The sequence below is a fragment of the Lactuca sativa genome, chromosome 8 (genome assembly GCF_002870075.4).
Source record: "Lactuca sativa cultivar Salinas chromosome 8, Lsat_Salinas_v11, whole genome shotgun sequence".
In the NCBI taxonomy this organism is placed as follows: domain Eukaryota; kingdom Viridiplantae; phylum Streptophyta; class Magnoliopsida; order Asterales; family Asteraceae; genus Lactuca; species Lactuca sativa.
In genome coordinates, this window is record NC_056630.2 from 281,551,958 (window position 1) to 281,565,418 (window position 13,461).

Genomic DNA, 13,461 nt, shown 5'->3' on the forward strand with positions numbered 1-13,461 from the left:
TACATTTCGGTCCAGAGTCTTCCCATATCGCACATACACTTCTTTAGATGTAGAAGACTTAGAGCTCCTTATCGTGAATCAACGGTTCAATGACATATCGGCTCACCACGGTGTCCGTGCTATTTTGCTATATATCCTCAATCAAGGTTTTTTGGGAAAGGAGCTTAATGATGAAGTCACCAAGGAATTTTTGTGGGTGGTGGAGAACCTGGATCAATGGAAGAGGTATTTGTCAATTTAATATTTATAATAAAATAATAATTTTTATACGTTTTAACTAATACTTTTTTCTTATAATATAGGTTCTCGTTGGGGAGTTATCTATGGACTAAAACATACCCTAGATTGTCTGGTATGTTTAAGAAATTTGAGGATCATATGTCCATCCATCCAACAAAAGTGATTGTGTACACACTATCGGGTTTTGTTATTTCTTTAAAGGTATATTTAAGTAATTAAAAAATATATTTAATAATTTATCGGTTTTTATTTTTATTTAACTTTTAGTTAGTGCTAACAGTTATAAATTAACGTATATTGATTAAAAGATATGGATATGGGAGATGTTCCCAGTAATTCTGGGAATTGCTGCGATACGACGCAATTATTTATATCCTCATATATTGCGTTGGTTTCATATTAGGAGCTTAACTTGTGCGAAAGTTTTCTATTTCGATGTTGATCAGGACGAGGCACATCAACCGAAAAAAAAGATGATTGCCTTAGATGCCGAGTTCTCTAGTCCACATTATCTTTCTATTATAATAAATGAATAGTTTTAATTTCCATTTGACACGTGTCACTCTAATACAACTTTTCATTAATACCATGCCACATGTCAAAGAGATTTATTAGGCAACATTTCAAAATTCAAATTTATTTTTTCTAATTATATGTTAAATTTGAAGTTATAATAACTTTAAAAATTTGGTATATCTCATAATTAATGATTTATTTAAAGTAATTGATAAATAATTTATCAATTTTTACTATGAAAATTTAATTTATTTTGTAACCGTGGTTCCCTTGAGTTATAAACTAGTTTGTCATATATTACTAGTCTGAATTGTGAATCGTCCGAAGTCCCTTCTTCTATACGCTAAAACTTTAGAAATGACGTAAGCAAATTTGTAAAAGCAGAATCTAGTATAATAAATTTTTTCAACTAGTATTGATATATGAAATAATTTATGTAGGGGGCATCTTCGTCGCATACATCCTGTGGAAACAACCAATCTTCCAAGTCTACTGATGGAACTCATACGGTGGGTATTAACAAAAAAGAACCGCGTGAGAAATAGTGGCAAGACTTGAATCTTTGGAGGAAGAAATCTGAGGATTGAAAAATAAAGATGGAACTCGAGACGATGATGATCTGGAAGACCTTTTTAACGAAGTTTTTGAGGTATTACTATCAATTTAAATATATATGATGTATTATTTAATTTTTTAATGAAGATTTTTATTAATTATTTTTTCTTTAAATGTAGGGGAATGAGAATGTGGATGGTACTCTACAGAAATCTAGTCGAGTAAACGAGGATGAAGATGTTGATAATCCACTATTGATTGATTATAGAAAACAAATAGAAATCGTGAAGGAGGTTATAGTTTTTTTTTTTTTTTTTTTTTTTTTTTGTATATTAAACATTTTCTTTTATTATTGTATATTAAAAAGATAATATTTTTTTGTAGAAGAAGAAAAAGAAGGTTGTTGCTAGCGAGATTGTGGATGCGGAAAATCATATACACGGGCCTCCAATTGTGAAACAAAGTCATCCTATTAGGCAATTGAAACCTTCTCAATATCTTAGCTCTCCATACGTTTCGGTAAGTATGTTAAAAATCATAATTAATGATTTATTTATAGTAATTGATAAATAATTTTTGAATTTTTACTATGAAAATTTAATTTATTTTGTAACCGTGGTTCCCACGTGTTATAAACTAGTTTGTCATATATTACTAGTCTGAATTGTGAATCGTTTGAAGTCCCTTCTTCTGTACGCTACAACTATAGAAATGATGTAAGTAAATTTGTAAAAGCAGAATCTAGTATAATAAATCTTTTCAACTAGTATTGATGTATGAAATAATTTATGTAGGGGGCATCTTCGTCTCATACATCCTATGGAAACAACCAATCTACGAAGTCTACCGAGGGAACTCATACGCTGGGAGTTAACAAAAAAACCACACAAGAAATAATGGCAAGACTTGAATCTTTGGAGGAAGAAATATGAGGATTGAAAAATAAAGGTGGAACTCGAGACGGTGATGATTATGAAGACTTTTTTAATGAAGCTTTTGAAGTATTAGTATCAATTTAAAAATATATGATGTATTATTTAATTTTTTAACGAAGCTTTTTATTAATTGTTTTTTCTTTAAATGTAGAGGAATGAGAATGTGGGTGGTAGTCTACAAAAATCAAATCGAGTAAACGAGGATGAAGATGTTAATAATCCACTATTGTTTGATTATAGAAAACAAATAGAAATCGTGTAGGAGGTTATAATTTTTTTTTGTATATTAAACTTTTTATTTTATTATTTTATATTAAAAAAATATTTTTTTGTAGAAGAAGAAGGATAAGAAGGTTGTTGCTAGCGAGATTCTAGATGCAAAAAATCATATACCCGGGCCTCCTGTTGTGAAACAAAGTCGTCCTGTTAGGCAATTGAAACCTTCTCAATATCTTAGCTCTCCATACGTTTCGGTAAGTATGTTAAAAATCATATTTACTATAATTTTATTACTATATGGATAGTTATTTGCTACATATATAATGTAGGTTCAAAATGCCTCCCAATATCGTACACGTGGGGTAATACACAACGAACCACCACGCCCCGTATTTGTCTGTGATCCCTCGACACTTGTTTGGAGCCGTATGTCAATCCAGGTTGTAACGCCCCTGCTCTATACCTGGGAAACAAATTGGGTGTTTTTTTGAAACATCGGTTATAAAATGAAAAAATGGAAGCAAAGTTTTGAGATTTGCTTTTTTATGCAAGTTAATTGGGATTTTTAGATGAAGCGACATGAAGACATTCATTTATATTTAAAATTTTAATAATTTATAAGCTGCATATGTTTAAATTAAATTTAAATGCAGCATGTTGACATATGGGGAAGGCTTTTGAATGAGCGGAGACCGAACGATGCTCAATGGACAATCATGCCATCATCATTTTTTTGTGCATTTGAGATGTTCTAGTGGGCAGGAAGTGCAACGGAAAATCCGTTTGACTCATTGGATGGATGTAAATCTTGGCTAGAAGTTAACCGTGTAAGTAAAGAAATAATATATATATATATATATATATATATATATATATATATATATATATATATATATATATATATATATATATATTATCAGTCACATTAATTGTCATATTACACTATTGAACGTTGTAATTAATTGCAACGGTTGTGTGTTAAAACATGTTTATTTTCCAATATGCATCAACCCACATCATTGGATACTTGGCGAGTTATGGATGGACACGCCATCGTTGAATTTTACGACAGCTACCGATCATTTGGCACCATGAAGATTATTGATTTTGTGTGGTTTAAAGAGCTTATGGACCACTTTCTGCTAGAAATTGGCTATTGGAACGATATGGGCTTGCCTTTTCAGAAAGCGTCCATCACTGTTACGAATGTTACGGACGTGCCCCAACAAGAAGGGATGTTTGGACAGTGCGGTGTATTTATGCTGATGTTCATGGAGCAGCTTGTTTTAGGTCGACCGATTGGTATATCGATGGCACCTGTTGTTGCTGCTACTCAGTTTCACTATACGATGGTTATGATATATTATGGATCTTCTACATAGGATTTTTAGTTAGTCTGCGTTGTATGTTTTTAGTGACATTCAATGTGTACTGTTTCATGACGATTGGTTAACAAAATGTCCCCTAATTATTAAACATAAACAAACTTGCAAGAGAATAATACATATTATATAGATTAATCATAGTAAAAAAGCAAATATAAAACTTATTACATAGATAAACTCATAAATAATGCATAAACTTACTACTTGATTAATCAATAATTATTAAATTCAAACATCTGGAAAATCATTTGGAAGAATTTCTTTTTCTTGAATCACCCAGTCGTAATTTTTTTGTATGTTTTTGAGAATCTTTTTCATTTTAACCTCTTCTTTGTTAGCATAGTCTATTGCATCTCGTACCCAAATCCTTGTAGTTTTTATAATGCATTCATTGTCTTCAACCGACCTGATTTTAGACCAAATATCGACTTGTAAGCTATCCAACCGTTTCTTATCTTCTTCAATGCCTTTAATCTCGTTCTTGATCTCTTCTTCTTTTATTAACATTTGTAATCGCTACTCTTGTGCCATCAACCACCATTTGTCTTGAAAGGTGGACATGATTTTATGTGTATGAGGGTTATAGATTAACCACTAGTATATGATTTGTAAATCTCAGACGCATACATTTTAGACTCTACATATAATTGACAAAGTAACTACTTTTTTATAGGCATTGACTACTGTCAAATAACTTTTGACTACTATATTAGGTGTTGTCATATCGTATCAAGACATTCTTCTAATTTGACTATGTTCTTATATGATTTGACTACTGTCTACTAGCCATTACCTACTACCTCATGTGTAGTCTTATCGTACAGTGAACATTCGACACATGATTGTTATTTGACTACTTTTTATAGGTTTTGACTAATGTCTATTAATTTTTTACTACTATTTTATTCGATTGACTATTTTTATAGGTTTTGACTACTATCTTATAGCCATTAACTGTTATCTAATGTCATATTTAATGTAAATTTGTTATCAATTCAAAAATCAAAGAAACAATAAAAAAATTTGTAGTGTGAAAATGACAGAAAGATCAGAGGAGATAAAAAGGATCCTGGCAAAATTTAATTGGCCATCTACGTCCAACAATAAGCCATTGTTGGAGTCAAATTCCAATAATGTTTCAACCAATCCCCCTCCCCACGTCAATCTTCCTATATTAGGGGAGAAGATGGATGTGGAAGTGAAAAAAGTGTTGTTACAAAGAGAAGTTGATGTGGATAAGGCTTTTGAAGATTATCGTTTCGAATGAAACCTTCTAGACAAGTACTGGGATGATATTGACCGTAAAAGCAGTTGGATTATAACTACTAGGCAAGAAATCCAATCTGCTAAGAGTTCGATCTGCTTTAGTGAAGAAATTTTTCGAAAGCTAAAGAGTGAATTAGAACTTTGTGAGTACTATTTGGAGGAAAAAAAGGAATTCCTTGCTATGAAAAAAGAGTATCCTTACGAGTTTTCGATGTGGGAAGAAGATGAGTAGTATTTTAATAATTTGTTTTTTTGCTGAAGTAATTTTATGGTATAATATATGTCTATGTATGTTTCTTTTATTTGTAATTTTTAGGTAATATATCTGTATGTTAGCTTTTTATTAGTGGTTGGTTAGGAAAGAAAATCTGTAAGAGTATTTGGTTTGCTTATGTTTAGTAATCTAATTATGTTAATGTCAAATAATTGTATTTGAATGAGTACTGTCTTGTAAACTAGATACATATGATGTCTTTAATGTCAACTAATTGTTACAAGTCAAACCAAATCAGGAAAAAATATATTACAACTTGTAAACAACATGTGTTCTACAGTTAAACAAAATCAGAAAAAAAAATATATATTACAACTTGTACAAAACAATATGAAAAGGATAGCACAAGAAGTTACCATAGATGGAAACATAAACCATTACAAACGATAACATATACATTACATTTTACATTTTACAACTTGTAGACAACAACACAAAAGAAGAAAATCCAACTACAAAGTAACGCTATCTTCAAGTGCAGTAGTTTACTTTGAAGCTTATTCTTCGATCGAGCTAAGTTAGAAATTATCAACGAATTATTGTCTTTTGCATCATCCACCCAACAAATAAACCCAGACTGTGGTGGTTGACAACTAAATATCAAAAAATTATGTATATTGTGTAAATATTCACTAAAAAATTATAATATAAATAATTATAGGACAACACAAATACCTCTTTAGGATAAGCCTAAAAAAACCGTGCAGGGTTGTTGGTAGTTCTTGAGGTCCTTATAATACCTTGTTCCCCACAATTGCAAATTTTCATTTCTTTGGTTTATGAGAAGTAATTTTTTTAGTGTTGACACGCAAATATATCTTCAATTATATACTACCACTAGACTACTATGTAATAGGTATTGACTACTGTCTACTAGCATTTGACTACTAGTTTATGTGTTGTCTTATCGTACAGTGAATTTCAGACACATGATTGTAATTTGACTACTATTTTATAGGTATTGACTACTGTCTACTAGCATTTGACTGCTAGTTTATGTGTTGTCTTATCGTACAGTGAATTTCAGTCACATGACTGTAATTTGACTACTATTTTATAGGTATTACTACTTTCTATTGGCATTTGACTACTAGTTTATGTGTTGTCTTATCGTACAGTGAATTTCAGACACATGATTGTAATGTGACTACTATTTTATACGTATTGACTACTGTCTACTAGCATTTGACTACTAGTTTATGTGTTGTCTTATCATATAGTGAATTTAAGACATATGATTGTAATTACCATTTAGGCATTCCATTTGAAATGAAGTCCATTTATAGTGGACACTTTATTCACTGAACATACGAATAGGCAAAATGAGTGGATTCAATGAGGTATACAAGAAAAAGTTTTTCGAACCTACCAATATTCTTTCATTATCTTGAAAGAACAAATCGTAACTCTTTCACAATAATTAAGAAAGATACGAAAGACCAGTTTCAATTTTGTTTCGTCGCATTGGGATGCGTGGTATGTCCTTCTCTATACTAAGTTATTATTTATTTCAAGTTTATATTTGCCTAATGTTGCTATCATTTCTTACAGATTACTACCTTTCTCACATCCATGATACCAACAATATTTGTTGGTCATGTACCCCTTATTAAGGCCAACATAACGATAATGTATGTTGCTCTTGCTTTGGATGGTAATCATGAACCCCGGATCATAGTATTCGCTTTGGGAAGCATAGACTATGCCGAGGCTTGGATTTGGTTCATGACAAGGTTAAAAGAATGCTTACGTGACAATATTGAAGTTGGTTTCATAAGTCATATGTCTGGTTCCATAGACTACGCCATTCAACGGGTATACCCAAATTCATATCATGGGTATTGTTTCAAAAATATAGCCATAAACTTAGGACTTCCATAGGAAGTACCGTTGTGGAGCAGTTGTTCTGGAAGACATGAAAAACTTATAGTGTGTCTGAATTTTATGTTTGTTTGAACAAATTAACAAATGAGGTTAATGGGAATGATCTTCGCTGACTCGAAAATATTGCAATTGCAAAACGGGCTCGAGCCTTTTTTCCTAAAGTTCATTTCAATGTGAAATATATCAACATTCTGATTGGATTATATTGGCTAACAACAAACACGCATGAGTTACCAATAACGTCAATCATTGAAGTGGTCCATCAGTCGATACAAACAGTGTATGGCTATCGAACTGCTTTCGGAGGTAATAAATATTTGTTATTTAACTTTTACCTTATTATACTCCTATTTGATTTTAACGCAAATAATTTCACAGAGCGATTGCATGGTCATCTTACCCCTTATGCGCAACACGTGCTTGAAAGAAGAATGAACCAGTCTAATGGTTATGAGGTTACACATATTGGTAGTGACAAATTTGAAGTGAGTTTAAATTTAACAATAGAAACGGTGCAAGTTAAACGTGGTATTTGTACTTGCGGCAAATGGAAAAAATGCAACATACCTTGTGAACATGATATAACATTGATAAGAAGGCTTATAGTTGAAGAAATACAACAATTGGTAAATTATAAGTTGACTTTTGCGGTGGATCGAAATGCATTCAAAGCTGAGGCGGTTAATCCTATTCCAATTCTTCTGCATTGGGAAATACCAGTTGAAAATATGGTAATCTTACCACCATTTGCACGTTAGTAATATGTTAAGTTATGTTTATTATTAATATTACGTTTATTTTTAATTCTAATTTCCTTTCAGTTTTTTTGTTATCTTTATTATTAATGTTATGTTATGTTTATTAGTAATGTTATGTTCACTTGTAATTCTAATTTCCTTTACGTTTTTTGTTCTGTTTATTAGTAACGTTATGTTTATTTGTAATTCTAATTTCTTTTCAAATCCGGATATTTTTTGACGAACAACTATGTAAAACAACGAAATATGGTAATCTTACCACCATTTGCATGTTAGTAATATGTTAAGTTATGTTTATTATTAATGTTACGTTTATTTTTAATTCTAATTTCCTTTCAGTTTTTATGTTATCTTTATTATTAATGTTATGTTTATTTGTAATTCAAATATCCCTTCAGTTTTATGTTATGTTTATTAGTAATGTTATGTTCACTTGTAATTCTAATTTCCTTTACGTTTTTTGTTCTGTTTATTATTAACGTTATGTTTATTTGGAATTCTAATTTCTTTTCAAATCCGGATATTTTTTGACGAACAACTATGTAAAAACAACGAAACCAACATATAATACATGATAATCACACTAAAAAACATACTTTTGTTGTAAGCTAAAAATGGCAACTTATATTATTTTATGTCGTTTTTAACAGCACGGACAAATGGATTAGGTTATGAAGGTAAAAAGGCTAGTTGTAAAAGCTATCTTCATGCACACTATCAAAGAAACTCATTTTGAATCAGTTACAAGAGACAGTTACAAATTACTTAGTGTGCCTAAGGTTGTAGAGGTAGGGGGCTTACCACATGATTATAATCTAACTAATGTGTTACAGGCATTGATTACTGTCTACTAGTATTTGACTACTAGTTTATGTGTTCTCTTATCGTATAGTGAATATCAGACATATGATTATAATTTGAGTACTGTGTTATAGACATTGACTACTGTCTACTAGCATTTGACTACTAGTTTATGTGTTGTCTTATCGTACAATGAATTCGGACACATCATTGTAATTTGACTAATTTGTTACAGCCATTGACTGCTTTCTACTAGCATTTAACTACCACTACTGTGTTATAGCCGTTGACTACTACTTTATTCCTTTTAATAGCTTTTGAAGTGAATTACGGAAAGGCTTATCACTAAATTACTGTTTAACTCGTCAACATTAAAGTTGAGTTTCTCATACAATGACCATGAAGAAAGCTTTACCAACTTGCTTGTTTACCTCCAGAACATTCAGCGTACAAATCCCCATAGTTACACTTTCATCAAAACCGATATTTTGGATCGATTTGAACTATGTTTTTTTTTTCTATTTGATGTGTGGTAATGTACTTTCGATTTGGTTATTTTTTGTGCTAAAAAGATTTAAATTAGTTTGAAAACTAATAATTGTGTTGTACTAACTATGAAATAGATCAACGCATTATTAGGATGCATGCTTCCGGTCATCTTCATAGGCAGTGGTCTTATTCGAGGAGAGTATCTTAATTCAATGTTTGTAGCAGTTGTTATGGATGGAAACAACAACACTACGCCAATAGCATTTGGTATCGAGGTTATAAATAATGTTAACTCCCACACTTGGTTCCTTATGAGGTTGAAGGATGCTATCGGAGAGGGTAGGGAAGTTGCGTTCATAACCAATATGGACGATTCCATTTATTATTTTGTGGGTCAATTATTCCCTGAGGCTTATCATGGTTATTCATCTAAGAGTGTGTTGATTTACTGTCGCTTAAGAATTGGTCAAAGCAAAAATTTAGACTACTTGTTCTTCTGTGCATTCAAAGCATATACCACGCAAGATTTTGAAAAATCATTTTCTAAGTTAACTCACGTAGCACGTGAGGTTCTTGGCAACATCGGAAAAACGAAATGGGCACGGTCCTATTTCCCTAATATACGTTGGAATGTACTAGACATTAATATTCCAGAATTCCTATTGGTATTATCGGTTACTCAACACAATGTACCGATAACAACGCTAATTGATGCAATTGTTCAATACATCTAACAGACGTTTTCAGAACGCAATGTCATGGGAGGTAATTTAGAAAGTTTTTATAAACCATTAAAATATCCATAATTGACTATCCTTTTAATTTCAGGGATGTTGAACACCGTATTCACCCCTTACGCAGAGATGGCCTTCATAGGAGGATGTAAAAGTGTCTACGAACTAAAATTCCACCTGAGATCCCGTCTCCGTTCCCCTTTGATATTTTCCAAGTTTTTGATCTAAAAATAAGGTGTGTTGTAGATCTTAATCGACACACATGTTCTTGTGGGAAATGTCACATTCTGGGTATAGCATGTGGTCATGCTATTGCTGTAGCACGTTATACAAAAAACACGGAATTAACTGATATGGTTCAAATATATTATCTTGCTGATGTGTTTCGAACTACATACCAGACTAGAAATGTGAACGTTGTTCCCCCTGCATCTGAATGGGGAATACGAAATGGGCATGGGCCTATTTCCCTAATATACATTGGAATGTACTAGACATTAATATACCAGAATTCCTATTGGTATTATTGGTTACTCAACACAATGTACCGATAATAACACTAATTGATGGAATTGTTCAGTACATCCAACAGACGTTTTCAGAAATCAGTGTCGTGAGAGGTAATTTAGAAAGTTTTTATAAACCATTAAAATATCTATAATTGACTATCCTTTTTACTTTCAGGGATGTTGAACACCGTATTCACTCCTTACGCAGAGATAGTCCTTCACAAGAGGATGTAAAAGTGTCTACGATGGAAAGCAACTAAAATTTCACCTAAGATCCCGTCTCCGTTCCCCTCTGATATTTTCCAAGTTTTTGATCTAAAAAAAAGGTGTGTTGTAGATCTTAATCGACACACATGTTCTTGTGGGAAATGGCGCAGTCTGGGTATAGCATGTGGTCATGCTATTGCTGCAGCACGTTATACAAAAAACATGGAATTAACCGATATGGTTCAAATATATTATCTTGCTGATGTGTTTCGAACTACATACCAAACTAGAAATGTGAACGTTGTTTCCCCTGCATCTGAATGGGAAATACCAGAGCTGTTGATGGTCGTTTTAATCCCTATGTAGTCATATTTTACTTTTATTTGCTAATAGTTTTCTTTTTAAATTGATGTGGATTAACCTAAGATTGTGGTTTTAATAAATGATGCAAACATATAATATTCGATGTGGAGTAACATGAGATTATGGCAATGAACATTTCCATTTTACAAAACCATACTGTTTATATTACATTAGGTGATATAAATCAAAAAATATTTACTAAACATTAGGTGGTAAAATTCAAAGAAATTACATTGCAACATTTACTCTTTTTTAACAATTAATAGCATCTACAATATATAGTTATTTTAAAATTAAAACAATATATTTATGTAAGTTATACTACAATTTGACTACTCCTTCACATTATTTCACAACGGTTTCATAAATTTTGACTATTAGTTTCTAGAGTGAATAATGTTTTGTCATTTCGAACAGTAAAATTTTCCTTTCAAACAGTACTTCTATGTTGGTCTCACCCTATTAATATGCAACTAACATACATCTTAAACGTGATACATTATAACATTAAAAAATTTAGAATGAATTCATCTGAGTTCGGTGTTTGGCATTGTGAAGAAGAAGATTCCTATGTTTGTTCCGATAACAACCCAATTCCGGAAGGCCCAGATTTCCCACTCCCAGATAACATGTCTGACAATATTTTCCAAGCTATGAAGGCTGTTGAAGAAGCCAACGAAAGGGACTCTCAAATTAGTCGCATACTTAACCAACGTGCAAACGACCTAGTAGATCAAGTAATTGAAAAAGAAAAATGGATTGCTGAAACTACCAAAAAAATCAGAGAGGCTAAGAAATAGATTCGAGATGCAAATAGGGAGTTTAATATGCTTCAAGTTGAATGGGACCGTCTAACAGATGTTGTTAGAATTAGAGGGGATTTTATCAATTGTGAACAAAATTTGTATCCCAAACAGTTTTCCAATTTGTGGAAACCAATTTAATTATGTTATGTTTATTATGTCGCAACTTATGTTATTTTATCATAAGCTAAAAATGGCCATTTATGTTATTTTATGTCGTTTTTAACAGCACGAAACATACTTTGGAGGATAAAACTAATGATGTAACGATATCAGATTTGAAATCTGGATATTTTCCGACGAACAACTATGTAAAAACAACGTAACCAACATACAAAACATGAAATTACACTAAAAAACATACTTTTATCGTAAGCTGAAAATGACAACTTCTGTTATTTTACGTCGTTTTTAACAGCACGAAGCATACTTTGGAGGATAAAACCAATGATGTAACGATATCGGATTTGAAATCCAAATATTTTCCGACGAAGAACTATGTAAAACAACGTAACCAACATATAAAAGATGAAAATCACACTAAAAAATAAAATTTTATCATAAGCTAAAAATGGCAACTTATGTTATTTTACGTCGTTTTTAACAGCACGGACAAATGGAAAATATATTACAAAGACAATGGCAAATACATTACGAACATAATATATTTCAAATATATTACAAACACAATGTCAAATTTATTACAAAAATAATATATTAAAAATATATTACAAACAGCACAACAAATATATTACATAGACAACGACAAATATATTACATGCATCAATATTTAAAGGGAATAAATTTTACATCGGCAATAAAACAGCCATCAAAGGGTCTGGTATTTCCCATTCAGATGGTGGGGGTAGTGGGTGATCGGTTTATGTCTGGTAGACGAGCTGAAATACATCAGCAGAGTAATATACTTGAACCAAATTAACTATTTCATGCATGTTTGAATCACGTGCTGCTGCGATGGCATGACCACATGCTATACCGAGACTGCTCCATTTTCCACACGAACAAGTACGATCGTTAAGGTCTACAACACAAGTTGTTTTAAAATCAAATACTTCATAGACATATGCCGACACGGGAGACGAGATCTGTTGGGGGATCTGTGTTGCTTGCCAACGAACAGACTTTTGCATCCTTCTAAAAACCACCATTTGAGCATACGGTGTTAGTACACCAGTCAAACTACCTGAAAAATAAATATGGGTAGAAAAGGTTGTTGTACAACATATTTAATTCTTTTGTATTGCACCTGAAAATATACCTGCCATTATATTTTGTTTAACAAATGTATTTGCATGTACTCACGAATTCCCTCGATAAGCGCTATTATGGGTATATTACGATGATTGAGCGATACTACTAAAAATATTGAGGAACTTCCATGTTGAGTACATTCGAACAGATGTTAGGGAAATAGGCTCTTGCCCATTTCGGATGACCAATATTCGTAAGCACTTCACGAGCATCAATGCGTAGCCTAGAAAATTTTTGTTCAAAAGTAGACA

At 31.9% G+C, this 13,461-nt stretch overlaps 1 protein-coding gene across 1 annotated transcript; it reads right to left on the minus strand.

Moving 5' to 3' along the window:
- Window positions 1–12,819: 12,819 nt before the first annotated feature.
- On the minus strand, window positions 12,820–13,224 carry LOC128127994 (uncharacterized). Its single transcript, XM_052766746.1, has 2 exons — window positions 13,218–13,224; window positions 12,820–13,142 (listed from the first exon to the last, which is right to left on the minus strand). The coding sequence occupies exons 1-2, from the start codon at window positions 13,222–13,224 to the stop codon at window positions 12,820–12,822; spliced, it is 330 nt and encodes a 109-aa protein (XP_052622706.1).
- Between the last annotated feature and the right edge of the window lie 237 nt (window positions 13,225–13,461).